The 16,119-nt window shown below is 34.5% G+C and overlaps 1 protein-coding gene across 2 annotated transcripts in view; it reads left to right on the forward strand.

Annotated features, from left to right (window-relative positions):
* NUDCD1 (NudC domain containing 1) overlaps positions 1–10,935 on the forward strand; it is an 86,423-nt gene extending 75,488 nt beyond the window's left edge. For both annotated transcript variants that reach the window (XM_007188779.3, XM_007188780.2), the window contains 2 exons: positions 6,366–6,525; positions 8,540–10,935. In XM_007188779.3, the coding sequence (XP_007188841.2) occupies positions 6,366–6,525; positions 8,540–8,832 (453 nt within the window). In that variant the 3' untranslated portion in view covers positions 8,833–10,935. The remainder of the gene's footprint in view (positions 1–6,365; positions 6,526–8,539) is intronic.
* Positions 10,936–16,119: the final 5,184 nt, after the last annotated feature.

Here is a 16,119-nt window from a genome sequence, read left to right on the forward strand (position 1 = left end):
TAGGCTCAAACACTAAAAAAAAAAAAAAAAATCTACATTTTCTTACTCTCCTCCCCCACATTTTATGATTTTGATGTCCTCTTTTACATCTTTATGTTTATCCTTTTGCTGTCCCTTGTGTTTATCATCACTTTCACAAATAGCTTTTTTTTTTTTTTTATCTGTACATGGCTTATTTAAGTGATTTACTTTCCAATTGTGAGCTTCTCTTTCCTATATCTTCTTGCTTCCTTTCTATTTAGAGAAGACCTTTCACTATTTCTTTTAGGATAGGTTTAATATTGCTGTAGTCTTTTGGTTTTTGCTTGACTGAGAAATTCTTTATCTCTCTTATTCTAAATGATAATGTTGCTGGGTAGAGTATTCTAGGTTGCAGATTTTTCTGTTTTAAGACTTTGAATTGACCATCTTGTTCTTGATTCTTACAGGTAATTGCCCATGCCAGATAATGAATAACATCTGTTTCCCTGTTTTGCCTGCTTCAAATTAATGATGATATGTCTTTGTTGTTCTTCAAACATTTTCTTATATTGATTTTTTTTGTTTCTATAGCATCATACAAAAAGTGCACTTAATTTGAATTGTACTTTTTAATTTTTGCACTTTATTTTTCATTCACTTAATTAACTTATTAGCAAAACTAGTTTGCTTCAGTTTGTAATCTTAATTCTGACTTTCTTCTCTTTTGGACAAAATCCTTTAGTCTGGACTTTTAAAGGTTGCAAAGAGCAGAGAAGACCTCTCGTTACCTCAAGTCATAGATATTTAGTGTGAACATATGTGGAGACTATAATGAATAGTGGAAACAATCTCTTTAGATCTCATAGAGAAATAGAAGGTCATTCTGTAAACAAATGCATTTGCAAGTTAGACCTAAAAGAGAAGGGAAACATTGTTTAGAAAATAGCACATAGTTCTGATGACAAGGTAATCTACTTGTCTCTTGAGAATCAAGTGTCCCTTGCTCTCTACTGTAGTGCTGTGCCATTATCATCACATCACCATCTTCTTTATTTGCTTCTGCTGCTCATACCTCTGTTATTCACTTCCTACCTCATGATTTCTGCTTACTGTAGTCTCTCCGGGTATGTCTTTTGCCTCTCTTTCTTATTGGCTGTATGTTTATTGTTCATCTTTGGCATTTAGACTTCCAAAGAAGAGGATTTACTGTTTTTGGCCAGCCACCATCCCCTATGGGAAGCACCTGTTCAAGAAAACACTTTTCAATCTAACCATTTCATAAATCAATGGATAAAAGATGTTTGCTTTTAAGTTAGTCATCTACCCTTGATTCTGTTAGTAGAAGCCAGGGTGTGGGATCCTACAGTTTGCCTACTTGGGTATATGGAAGCTCTTGTGGATATTGAACTGTCACCAGTCTGGTCATTATAAGTGGCTTGCTTTTTAGGCAAGTTTGTAAACAGTGAGCAGGGGACTTCTAGTTCAGTCTAGGATCTAGAAAGCTGGAAAGAGTGTCACTCCCAATGTAACAACAAGAGAAGCCTGGATAATCTGTAGAATCATTACTTTAAAAAATTTTTCAGAGATCTGAGGTTACAGGGCAATCAACTAGCTTGAAATCCAAGGAAAAACAGGTACCACCAAGGAGAGATTTGATAGGAGAGCTGGTTCATCTGAACATGGGAAGAAGAAAGGATTGCCATATAAGTGGGTAAGAAAAATTCAACAAACTGCTAAAGGCCTAGTGGGGGCTAACAAGAAAGTATAGAACCCATGGGATTTACAGATCCTCTTTATGGACCTTGACCAGGGCCTGATGCGAAAGACTGGGAGCAGGGGAGGAGACAGGAGGAAAGCCACCTTGGTGATGCAGGGTTGGAGGAGGGAAGTATCTTCTGCTGTGAAAGAAGCATGAAGTCCTGCCTGGTTTATTTTCCTTAAGTAGCAAAAGCCTTAAGCTGCTGAGGGAAGAGCATCAGATCTTATCCTAAGGGCTCAGAAGAAGACCCACTGCAGCCGGGGGAAAATAAAAATAATTTTAAAACACCACCACTATGCCTGAGGCAGGGGCAGGAAATCAAGGGTAGGTTATTAGAATTCTCCTACCATTGGAGATGAGGCAGTATCACTAAAAAGGCCCAAAACCCTGAAACCCAAGGACACAAGGCCCAATACTGAGGCTGAACCAAGAGAACCCTCTGCCTATATCCTTCCATCCACCATCATCAGGCTGAGAAGCACCAAGTAACAGGCAATAATAATCTACCACTAGGGAAGGAGTAAGAGCATAGAGAGACTCTCTGAAATGCGGATGTATGGTGAAGGCATGAAGTTAGGGGTGGAACAGTACAGTTGGGGAAGATCGTCCAGCATCAGTCCCCACCAGAGTGCAAAGTAACACTGAAGGAATTTGAAGTTGGTGATGCACTGAAGGTAACCATAGCAACAACAGAATTCAAGCTCAGATCAGCCCTTTCTTAGCCCTTTGTCAACCTCCCTCTGTCATGACCACCCACACGAATGGCCTAGCAGAAGAAATGTGTCCATTACCAGGCATAAATACTGCTTACCTCAGTCTCTACTGTTTTTTACATCCAATATTCTGTCATGACCACCCACACGAATGGCCTAGCAGAAGAAATGTGTCCATTACCAGGCATAAATACTGCTTACCTCAGTCTCTACTGTTTTTTACATCCAGTATTCAGTCAGAGGTTACAAGACACACAAAAAGAAGTAAAAAAACATCCTGCTGTCAAGAAACAAGGGAAACAAACCAGACTCAGAGATGACCTCTATTTTGGAACTACCAGACAAAGGATTTTAAATAACTGTGGTTAATTTGTTAAAGCCTCTAGTAGAAAAGATGAATAAATTAATACAGAATTTTAGCAGAGAGAAACTAGAAGAGTCGATTAAAAATGCTAGAAGTTTTTTAAAAAACCCACAGCAACAAGAGAAGAATGCCTTCAACAAACTCATCAGTATACTCAATACATCTGAGGGGGAAAAAAATCAGTAACCTTGAAGATTGATTTCAGTTCTGCTAATTTTTACTAACCTAGGAGGGTGGAAATGGGGTGGGATTAAAAACAAACAAAAAAACAGAGCATCCAAGAGCTGTGGGGCAATATCAGATGGTCTACCATACATCATCTAGTTGGAATCCCAGAAGGGAAATGGAACATTTGCCAAAATAGACCATATTCTGGGCCATAAAATAAATGTCAATAAATTTAAAAGAATAAGAATCATGAACAGAATGTTCTCTGACCATAACAGAATTAAATTAGAAATTAATAACAGAAAAATCTGGAAAATCCACCAGTATTTGGAAATTAAATACATTTCTGAATAACCTATGAGTCATAGTGGAACTCACAAAGGAAGTAGGAAATATTTTGAATGGAATGAAAATGAAACAAACACAGCACATATGGGATGCAGCTAAAGCAGTGCTTAGAAGGAAATTTATAGCATTACATGTTATATTACAATAGAAAAAATGTCTCAATTTTATAATTTAAGCTTCCATCTTAAACCAGGAAAAGAAGAGCAAACCAAGTCTAAAGCAAGTAGGAGGAAGGAAACTTAACAAAGAGCAGAAATCAGTGAAACTGAAAACTGAAAATAATAAAACCAGTGAAAAGATCAAAATTGATAAGTCTCTAGCCAGAGTAACCAAGGAAAAAGACAACACAAATTACCATATCAGAAATAAAAATGGAAATGGACATGTCAGTACAAGTCCAAAAGACACTAAAGTGTAATAATGGGATGTTATAAACAACTCTATATTCATATATTTGACAATTTAAGTGAAGCTAATTCCTTGAAAGACAAGCATTACCACAGTTCACTGAAAAACAAATAGATATCTTTAATAGTCTTATATCTGTTAAAGAGACTGAATTTATTGTTAGGAACCCTCTGACAAATCTCCAGACCTAGGTTGTTTCACTGGTGTGTTCTACCAAATGAACAAACAATACCAATTCTATACATACTTCCAGAAAATAGAAGAGGAAGGAACACCTCCCAACTTGTTTTATGAGGCCAGCATTACCCTGATAGCAAAGACATGACAAGAAAAGAAAACAGGAAAAAAATTAAAAACCACACCAGTATCCCTCATGAATATAGATACAAAAGTCCTCAGTAAAATATTAGTAAATGAAATCCAGCAGTAAGTAAAAAGGATAATACATCATGACCAAGTAGTGTTTACCCAGGGAATTCAAGGCTGACTCATCAACATTCAAGTATCAATCAACATAATTCAGTGTATCATAAGACTAAAGAAGAAAAATATTTGACCATTCTAGTAGATGCAGAAAAAGAATTGACAAAACTTAGTATCTGTTTATGATAAAAATGCTTAGCAAACTAGGAGTTGAAGGTAACTGCCTCCTCAAAAAACCGAGTGTTAACATCGTATTTCATGGTAAAAAAGCTAGAATGCTTTCCCCTAAGATTGGTAACAGGCAAGGGTGTTTGCCCTCATTACTCCTAGTCAGCATCATGCTGGAGCTCCTAGCTAGTGCAGTGAGGCAAGAAAAAGTAGTAAAAGGTATAAAGAATTATCAAGAGGTTTCAGTAACTACCATGAGAAAGATGAAACCACTTTTTAGGTGTTATCTTAAAAGCAGTGTTTATCTGCAGTTCCTTTGTCTACTCTTAGCTTGCAACCTTTGAATGGAATTATAAGTTTATTTTCCTAACATGGCCGCTGACCAACCTAAGAAGTATCATACATCTTAAGTGGTGTGATCTTTTTTATTTAGCTGTATGGAATACTTGATTTTAAAATGAAGAATAGGAAGGCTAGAATTTATTAAATGAATATCACACAGTCTCTTACTACATAAAGAAAAAATTAATCTCATTTAAAGGGAGTGTTTTATCTCACAGTAAATTATATTTGCAGTTAGTTCCATCAGACTAGTTTATTATAATTTGTTTTTAAAACTTCCAGATAATTAGTTTTGAGTATATTTAAAGCATCCAAATCTTATTTGAGGAATAATTTGTTCACTTTCTGGGGGGCAGATCCACAAACTATTTGCTGAAACATGCATTAATGGAAAGTATAAAACAAAGTAATGAGAATACAGTTGAAACTACAGAAAAAACTGAATTTGACAATAAAACTTACTGTAAAATGTAATATAAAAGGCCAGTTAGTTGGCAGTGATTTTGAAAATAAACCTCACTTAGCCAGTGATTATCAGGAGCAAAGGGAGAGAAGAAATAGTCCGTGAACACTGTTTGCTAGCCTGTTCCCCTTCTGCAGAGAACAAGCACTGGCCCCACCCAAAAGCCCTATCCCTTGGCATTGTTGCAGCAACACAAATTAGGTTGCTCTGTCTCTGGATTCTCCTGTGGCCTGTGTTGGAGAGCCACTTCACAGCTTTCCCTATTGAACATAGGTCAGGTCTCCACCTTTAATTTCAACCCAACATTTTATTCTCCAGTCTGCTCTAAAACTCATGGAAGCAATTCAGTTTATTAAGTACTATGCATATTTTATGTTTTCTATATTTGGTATGATTTTTGTTGGTATTTAGGCATTTTTAACTCTGATAAACAGCATTTGTAATGAAGAATATCACTGCAGCCTCTTTCCATTAAAAAAAAAGTATTGCTATAGATGGAATCCAGTTATGAGCCTCAACCTAATGAGTCTGTAGTAAAATGAGTTCCTTTAGCCATCAATATTGCAATAAAATTATTAACATAATGAACATTCTTGACATTTTATTGTAAATAGACAGTACAAAGTCAATAATTTGTAAACAGATCTGCGTTTGAATCCTAGCATTGTGATTTTTCTGTGTAGCCTAGAATAAGTTACTCAGGCTCTCTCAAGTATATTCTTTCATCTATGAAGATAATAACAGCCTTGTGGGTTATTGATGTTAATATTTATAACATGTCTGGCACATAGATTGTGCTCATAAATCATAGTAGCTATCGTTCTTCGTAGTTATTATTACAAATTAGCATTTGTAAACTTCATATTTGTATTCTGTGGTTTAAAAAATATTCTGCCTATAAAATTGGTGCTTTATAGCATGTTGTAAATGAGTTACTAACAGTTGACAAATACTATAGTGTAGTGGTTAAGAACACGGACTCCAGATTCAAATCTCAGCTCCACAACTTATAACCAGCCTGACCATGGGCAAGTTACTTAAATCCTTTGTGCATCACTTTCCTCAGCTTTAAGATAGACCTAACAATAGCACATTTCTCCCAGGAGCATTATGAAGAGTTGTTAATCAGTTTTAGGCATATAAAAAGTTTAGAACAGTTGTTGACATGTAGTTCTGTGTGTCAGCTGTCATCCAAATTATTATTAATTTGTTGTTGAGTAAATGATTTTTTGTCACTTTTTATTTTAGGTGAATCTTGGAAGCAACCAGTACCTTTTCTCTGTCATAGTGGATCCTAAAGAAATGCCCTGCTTCTGTTTGCGCCATGATGTTGATGCACTTCTCTGGCAACCACACTCCAGCAACCAAGACGATATGTGGGAGCATATCGCAACTTTCAATGCTTTAGGTATAAGCAAGCTCTTTGACAACTTTTTCCTTTACATTGAAAACTACAGTCATTCTTTTTTTTTTTTTAAGTTTTTGGGTTTGTTTAAATTTGAGCTGTCCTAATTATGCTTGGATTGATTTGTGCTATAATTTGGTTGCTTGTACATAGTTGATGAATGTTAGTACTTTTGGAACAGTAGGACTAATTTGTTTTTATGCTTGTGCAGAAGATCAGCACAGAATAGAAATCAAAGTGGTTATCTAACTGCATGAATCATTCTAATCAGTTATTTGCTTATTCCAACTAAGCTATACAATATCAGAATATGAACAAGGGGCTTTACAGTACCCTACATAGAACTTGTATTCAGGTTTCTTCAGAGTAGTCTTCGGTAATCAGGGAATTGCTCTAAGGTAAAGCACATTATGAGACATGGAACTTAAGTGAAAAACAGCCATTATAATGAAAATACTTAGGGAAGATGATGATAAGCAGAAATGAAATTTATTCTGTAGGATAAAAGGGAAAATACTGGTTTTAAAACTAGAGCTTGAAACATTTTGAGCTACATGATTGTAGACTTATGCAATAATTGATTTAATGATAAAATACATTAGTATTGTGTGGGAGAAATTTTTTATATGAATTGACCACAGCTATTGCTTTATTGAAAGGTTATTTTAAACTGCCAGCAGGAAGTAAAATTATGCATTGTGATTGCTGTATATGTACAGCCCTAACTGTAGAGGAGATTTTTTTCAATTATCCCTTATACTTAGTAATATGGGCTGTTAAACTGGTTAATTCAGACTCCAAATGGATTTTTATGACCTGAAATAAAGTTTGATTGAATAATTTAGCCACATAATTTCTAGCCTTTCTACTAAAATTCCTGATTTTTTATTCTATTTTTTTCAGTAAGAAGAAAGCTTTATCTTAATTTTCAGATATTCCTTTTGTATCCCTAAATCCCCTAGTATAATGGAATTCTATTATGCTTGAGTTTAAGTTAAATCAGCATTACATTAGATGTGTAGTCTTGAGATGTTATGTACATTATTTTGTCAAGATTAGCCTGGAGAGCTAAATCTAGGCTCTCAAATAGGTGTCTATGTCCTCTCTATTTTTTCCTCCTCAAGGCCTGCTTAATATTAAAAAACCAGCATTGATCTGCTTGTGCTCAGTGGTTCCTTTGCTCATTCATTGTTTGATGAGGTCTCAATTTACATTAGTGTTATATTTCCTCTCTCACATGTTATAATGTTCAGTAATCATGTCCCAATCTGAAAATTCTGATTTTTATTTCAGAACATAAATGCTCTTTTAAACTATAAAGATAATTTTTAAAAAGATTATTTTTTCAAAGTTTAATTAGTTTTCAAGGGATATCCTAATGGAATTTTTTAAAATAGATACTTGAATTTTCTTTGAGTTTGTAGTGGTCTCAAGGCTCTACTTCTGAGAGGTGAAGTACAAATCCTGTTACAGTGTTGGTATTGGTGTATAAAAATACCACTGACATTATAGAAATAATGGGAATGCATTGTGCATATTAGGACCTTCGGGGATGGGGTCTGCATTATGCACACACTCCTAAAACAACTTTATAATACATCTTCCCATTTATTTGATAAGAAAAAAGAAAAGATGCTGTAATGCCACATCTGTGATTGATGTACTCAATTATTATTTAAAGATATTTTGGCATGTTTTTAGTGTGTTAGATTTTTAGTGTTTTAATTATTCATGGAAATTATATAGGAACTATATTGTGCTTTTTTTTGAAGGGATGAAACACTATTTTGTTCCTTAGGAATTAATGCTTTATTTTTGCACCATTTGGGAGAGATTGATTGTGGCTAGTCATTAATGGTTCAGAATTTAACCATTGTTGAGTATCTATGATATATATTTTTATTTAACCCTTTCAATTTGTAATAAAATTTATGAACTATTAAATGTTAAATCACTGTTTTTCCCCTTCTGTTTAATAATATAGTTTTTCTTTTTTTTGTCTCATATTTCTTGGCAGGCTACGTCCAAGCATCAAAGAGAGACAAAAAATTTTTTGCCTGTGCTCCAAATTACTCTTATGCAGCCCTTTGCGAGTGCCTTCGACGAGTTTTCATCTATCGTCAGCCCACTCCCATGTCCACTGTACTTTACAATAGGAAGGAAGGCAGGCAAGTAGGGCAGGTTGCTAAGCAGCAGGTAGCAAGCCTAGAAACCAGTGATCCTATTTTAGGCTTTCAAGCAACAAATGAGAGATTATTTGTTCTCACTACCAAAAACCTCTTTTTAATAAAGGTAAATACAGAGAATTAATTACTCCAACATGTTGGCTTCTCTGTACTGGAAAAGTATTCAGTGGTAGCTGGAAGACTGGGCAGTTGTGCTGTAATCTGTTAAGTTTTATTGTGTTAAAATTATCTTGTATGAATTTATTTTTTAAAGGATATTGGAAATATATTTGAGATTATGAGTCTATAAAAACTATGGAATGAAGCTGCAAATTTAGAGAAAATTAGCTTCTGTAAAAAATGTAAAGATAGTATCAGCAAGTATAATTAATTTTTTAAAAACAGGCTAGAATCTCATCTTTTATATGAAAGATGTACAATTCATGTTTAAAAATAAAAATATTTATCGTGTATTTTTTGTTCACTGATACAGTTTCTACTTCTTTACCTATAGAATGTATAGGATAATAGTTAAAGTGTTGATTCTTGTAAATACTTTTTAAATGGACTGAATAGCTGGGGTAGAGGGAGAAATATAACAGGTACAGCAGGTCTAGTACTGTTAAAGTTTGCTGAGAGACCTTAAGTGTTTTTTCATATTAAGTATAGCTTTATTTAACTTTTATCCATTTGGTCATCCACAGACATAAATAAAGAGAGATGATAAGGTTCTACGAAGTGTAGCTCTTATCCATTGCTATATAACAAACCACTCCAAAACTCAGTGGTTTAAAACAGGATGTTTTATAATTTTTCATGGCTCATTGACTTGACTGTCTCTGTTCTGCATGGCCTTTCCTCCTCTAGTAAACTAGACCGTGTTTCTTCCCATGACAGAAAAAACATTACAAGAGGGCAAGCCCTAATGTACAAGAGTTTGTCAAGCCTGCACTTGCATCATATTTGCTCATCTTTCATTGAACAAAGCAAGTCTAGAGTCAGTGTGAGAGAGAGTGGAGTACACAAGGATACAGATAGCAGGTGGTATGATTCACTGGGAGCCATTTATGTAACAAACAGTCTGCCATACAGATTATAATTCGTCCTGGTAGTTCTTACATTTCTACAGTTAAGAAAAAAGTAATCCTGTTTGTTTATACATTAAATATGTTTTGCCATGAATTTTAGCTTCTTATATTATTCCCTTGGATTTCTTTTGGTGTGCATTTACCTGGAAAATTGTTTACTTTTATACCATTTTTGTATGCTTCTTATATAAACTTGAAGTTAAATTTTATAATAGGGGAATTGAGACTTTAATATAAGAGGCAGAAAATGAAGAAAAGAGTACAAGGTAGGAAACATTTGTTCCTAACATAGCTCTTGCCTATCTAGACAAGTGTTTGGCTGAAATAATTTTAGTGAAAGAAGGAAAAATAAGTTTGAGAGACAGAAAAGGAGGAAAAAGATGGGGATTACATGCATGTTCTAAACAGTATGTCAGAAGGCAGTTTCCTGGAGAGACGTATTGGGATGCTGGATAAAAAGTTGGGAAAACTCCTGAGAACTGGTAGTGACAGTGGAGTCCTAATAGTACTCTGTTAGTACTAGGAAAGAGGACTAGATAGCTATCAAGCATTAAGAGATCATGAACACAGAAAAAAAAAAAAGTATGGCTGAACCAAAAAACAAAACAGTGATATTTGCAGAACTTTTTAGTGTCATTGTAAAATTTAATGAAACAAAAGACTATTTAGACAGTGAACTATTAAAAGCCTTTGTTATGTGACAGTAGATTTAAATTTTCTTTAAAATTTACCTCAGAGATCATAAATACCCTTTTAGGGAATTTAAGAAAAATACAGATTAATGTGGTGGTTAATTAACCATATGACAATATATATATGCAAATTTCCATATGGTAATCAATTTTCTTTCCTTTGTATATGTGATTTTTAACATGATTAATGTTGAATTGAAACCTATTAGGATAACTAGTCCTAAATATTTTAGCATATTGATCTATGTTAAGAGAGTAACAGGTCTAGAGCAGTGATTCCAAGTCATGTTTTCTTGAAATGTTTAAAGGATTCCACAAATATTTAACTCAGTTTGAATAATGTTCTAAAGAGATATATACAAGTGCTATGAATGTAGTACCTTGTGTTTTGTTGATTTTTTTTACCATAAATTATAAATGGGAATTTATAAAATATTTATGATAGTAATAAAGTAGTATTTGGTGTTTTTCATATGGAGTCATTTAATGATATTCATTATATCAACATGTTTAGTAAGCATCAGCTATGTACCATGACATATTTTCAGGGCTAAGGATAATACAGTGTTAAAGACAAATATTCTAGTGATTTCCAGGTGAAATTTCTCTTTAAGAAGCAGGTGGGGGGGCTTCCCTGGTGGCGCAGTGGTTGAGAATCTGCCTGCCAATGCAGGGGACAGGGGTTCGAGCCCTGGTCCGGGAAGATCCCACATGCCGCAGAGCGGCTGGGCCCGTGAGCCACAATTACTGAGCCTGCGCGTCTGGAGCCTGTGCTCCGCAACAAGAGAGGCCGCGATAGTGAGAGGCCCGCGCACCGCGATGAAGAGTGGTCCCTGCTTTGCCACAACTAGAGAAAGCCCTCGCACAGAAACGAAGACCCAACACAGCCATAAAAATAATAAATAAAATAAAAATAAATTTAAAAAAAAAAAAAAGAAGCAGGTGGGGGGTAGGTGGAGTTGCTCTATTAGAAAGACATTTAAGCAGGGATGGAACCCATATGAGAACAAACAAAAGAGTTGCCAGTGGGAAGGGTCAGGAAGAGGATAATAAAGTTCAAGAAATTAACCAAAGAAAAGCATCATAAGGAACTACTATGAACAATTATATGCTAACAACTTTGTAACGTAGAAAATGGATAAATTCCTAGAAACGTATAACCTATCAAGACTGAATCATGCAGAAATAGAAAATCTTAACAGACCGATTACTAGTAAGGAGTAATTAAAAAACCTCCCAACAAACAAAAGACCAGGACCAGACGGCTTCACTGGTGAATTCTACCAAACATTTAAAGAATTAATACCAATTCTTCCCAAACTCTTTCAAAAAAACAGAAGAGGGAACCCATCCAAACTCATTTGAGGTGGCCAGCATTACCCTGATACCAAAACTATACCAGAATGCCACAAGTAAAGAAACTTACAGGCCAATATCCCTGATGAACATAGATATAAAAATTCTCAATAAAATATTAGCAAACCAAATTCACAATACATCAAAAGGATTACACACCATGATCAAGTGGGATTTATTACAGGGATGTAAGGATGATTCAATGTTTGCTAATCAATCAACATGATACATCACATTAATTTAGATACAGAAAAAGCATTTGACAAATTTCAACATCTATTTATGATAAAAAGTCTCAACAAAGTGAGTATAGAGGGAACATACCGCAACATAATAAAGGCTGTATATGACAAGCCTACAGCTAACATCATACTCAATGATGAAAAGTGAAATCTTTTCCTCTAAGATCAGGAACAAGACAAGGATGCCCACTCTCGGCACTTTTATTCAACATAATATTGGAAGTCCCAGCCATAGCAATTAGATGAAACAAAAGGTGTCCAAGTTGGAAAGGAAGAAGTAAAACTCACTCTTCCCAGATGACATGACTGTATATATTAAACACTAAAAACTCCACCAAAAAAACTTAGATCCAATGAATTAGGTAAAGTTGCAGATAAAAAAATCAATATACAAAAATCTGTTGAGTTTCTATACACTAATAACAAACCATCAGAGAAATAAAACAGTCCCATTTACAATTTCATTAAAAAAGAACAAAATACTTACAAATAAATTTAGTCAAGGAGGTGAAAGAAACTGAAGAAGATAAAAAATAAATACAAAATAAATACAAAGGCATCCCATGCTCACGGATTGGAAGCAATTGCTACTCAAAGCTACCTACAGCTTTAATGCAATCCCTGTTAAAATTCTAATGGGATTTTTCACGGAAATAGAACAAAGCTGAATTTTATATGGAACCACAAAAGACCACAAAAAGCCAAAGCAGTCTCTTAAGAAGAACAACGGTGGAGGCATCATGCTCCCTGATTTCAAACTGTATTACAAAGCTACAGTAATCAAAACAGTATGGTATTGGCATAAAACCACACAAAGATCATTGAAACAAAATAGCCCAGAAATAAACCCACCCATATATATGGTCAATTAATTTATGACAAAAGAGTCAATAATATACCAAGGAGAAAGGACAATTTCTTCAATAAATGATTTTGGCAAAACTGGACATCCACACACAAAAGAATGAAAATGGACCACTGTCTTACACTATACACAGTAACTCAAAATGGATTAAAGTCTTGAATGTAAGACCTGAAACAATAAAACTCCTAGAAGAAAATGTAGGCAAGTAAGCTCCTTGACATCAGTCTTAGCAATGATTTTTTTTTTTTTTTGGATCTGACACCAAAAGCAAAGGCAACAAAAGCAAAAATAAACAAGTGGGATTGCATAAAACTAAAAAGCTTCTGCACAGCAAAAGATACCATCAACACAATGAAAAGGCAACCTACTGAATGGGAGAAAATATTTGCAAATCATATATATGATAAAGGGTTAATATCCAAAATAAATAACTTACACAACTCAAAAGTAAAAAAAAAAAATCCAATTAAAAAATGAGCAGAAGATTTGAATATTTTTCAAAAGAAGACATAGAGATGGTCAACAGATACATGAAAAGTAGTGCAACATCACTAATCAACAGGGAAATGCAAATCAAGACCACAATGAGATATCACCTCACACCTATCAGAATGGCTATTATCAAAAAGACAGGAAATAACAAGTGTTGGTGGAGGCAGAGAAAAGGGAACCTTGTGCACTGTTGGTGGAAATGTAAATTGGTGCAGCCACTATGAAAAACAGTATGGAGTCTCCTCAATTAAAAGCAGAACTACCATATGATCCATCAGTTCTACTTGTGGGTATTTATCTGAAGGAAACAAAAACACTAACTCAAAAAGGTATATGTGCCCCCATGTTCACAATAGCCAAGATATAAAAACAACCTAAGTGCTCATTGATGGGTGAATAATGGCATATATATAAAATTCAGCAATAAAAAAAGGAAATCTTGCCATTTGTGAAAATATGCATGGATTTTGAGGGCATTGTGCTAAACAATGTAAGTCAGACAGAGAAAGACAAATGATCTCACTTATCTGTGGAATCTTAAAAACACACATACACACACACAAACCAAAACCAAACTCAGAGATAAAGAGAACTGAATGGTGGTTACCAGCAGTGGGGGTGGGATGGGGTGGGGTGGGGGATTTGAATGGGTGAAGGGGGTCAAAATGTACAAACTTCCATTTATAAAATACATAAGTCATGGGGATGTAATGTACAGCATGGCAACTATAGTTAATACCACATTGCTCATTTGAAATCTGCTAAGAGAATAGAACTTAAAAGTTCTCATTTTAAGAAAAAAAAATTGTAACTATGTATAGTAACATGTTAACTATCCTTACTATGGTGATCATTTTGCAATATATATAAATATCAAATCATTATGTACACCTGAAACTAATATAGTGTATGTCAATTTAAAAAAATTAGTGTGAAAAATAATTATGAAAACAATCTGCAGAATATTTAATTGAGTCACAATTCAGTTGCCACATTAAGGGAAAAAGAAAAAAAGGGGCAGGCAGGGATAATGGCTGCTGGGGCAGGGCTCTCCAAGGGGTCTTTTCCACATGGGATCCAGAGATTGCATTTCTTCCTGGCCCCAGCCCACTAGGGAGACAGGTCAGCAATGTACTGTAGCACAAGTAAGAACTGCACTTGGTGGTGTGAAATAAAGGAAGTTAAAGTGCTTAGGGAGCTACCTGTGGACTCGCAACATTTGGGTCTAGTTCCTGCCTGCCCACCTCCTCATGGTCATATTCCCGCCTTTCTTCACAGACTGCTATCTAGTTCTGCCTTGTTCTTCCTGATAACCCCTAAAATTTCAAGCATTGATTAAGGGAGCCCTTTCACCATTTTATATCCAGGGCCTGATACAGGTCTTAATGTGTAATAAGTATTTAATATATGTGTTAAATAACTGAGTTTTTAAAAAGAAATTAAGAATGGTTAACAATATTAAATAATGCTTTGAAATAATATACAACTATCACATTTCTACATAGAATGGAAATTACAGGTTAAATCATCATTGCACAGGTATTTCTAACATTTGTGATTATCTATAGCGATAAGAACAACGGTAAGTTTATGTGTGGCAAATAATAAAATTGGTATTGTACTAGTCATTGATAATAATGAATATTTTAATTGCTTAGTACTAAGTGTGTCTTACTGAAAAAGTGATAGTAGTTGAGCTAGTAAAAATTAGGCCTAATGTTGGGATGTTGGAGTAATAAATGAGTGAGAAGTAAGCCCTTCTAAAATTAGTATGAAAGAAAAATAGGCCAAAACGGCCAAGCCAACTAGATACCAAGATATATTATGAAGCAGTAATTAAATAAGGTGGTATCATTGCATCAGTAAACAAATACACATTTAATTTCTATTTACTTACTAGAAGGAAATGTTTATAATCTCAAGGTTGAGAAGGCTTCAACACCCAGAAAGCAAAAATAAATTAAGGAAAAGATTAATGAATTTGATCATTACAAAATGTAAAATTTCTTTATGACCTGTTCTACTAACAGGGGTAAAAGATAAGCAACAGACTGTGAGAAGATCTTTGCCAGTGCATAGTATATGAGGGAACTACTATCAAAGAGAACTATTAATAATAAAAAAGGAAACAAATCACACAATAGAAAAGCATGCAAAAGAAAGAAAAGTCAATAGGAAAAGAAATAAAGATGGCCAATACAGTTTTTTAAAATGCCTAGTCTTCCAGGTAATCAGAGAAATAGGTAAAAAAATTTAAGTTTTATAATAGTAAATATTGGCCAGGATATAGGAAAATGGGAACTCTCCTACCCTGTTGGAGGGGGGCAGGTATAAATAGGTATATGTGAAGGACACTTGGCAGTATGTTTTTATATTAGAATTCTATGTATTAGTGTTTTTTAGGAGAATGGGTTAAATCCCACTTAATGGGCCTGAAAACTTCCTGACACTCATATGTAAGTAATATTTTTTTCCTTTTCTCACTGAAGAAAGATGGAGTTAAATTGTAACATATTGGCAATTTACAACAAGATTTGTGTGCTGTTTTCTAAGAAAATAGATACTCCTGTGAGAAGTTTTGGTTCATAAAAACAGGTTTTTCTGCTCCTTAATGCATCTATTAGAAGATAAGAGGGAAACACCCCTTAGTGTCTCAAAGGAAATAAGAAAACTGAGATTGAATATCACCTGGGTTCC

Source organism: Balaenoptera acutorostrata, chromosome 17 (genome assembly GCF_949987535.1).
Source record: "Balaenoptera acutorostrata chromosome 17, mBalAcu1.1, whole genome shotgun sequence".
Taxonomy (NCBI): domain Eukaryota; kingdom Metazoa; phylum Chordata; class Mammalia; order Artiodactyla; family Balaenopteridae; genus Balaenoptera; species Balaenoptera acutorostrata.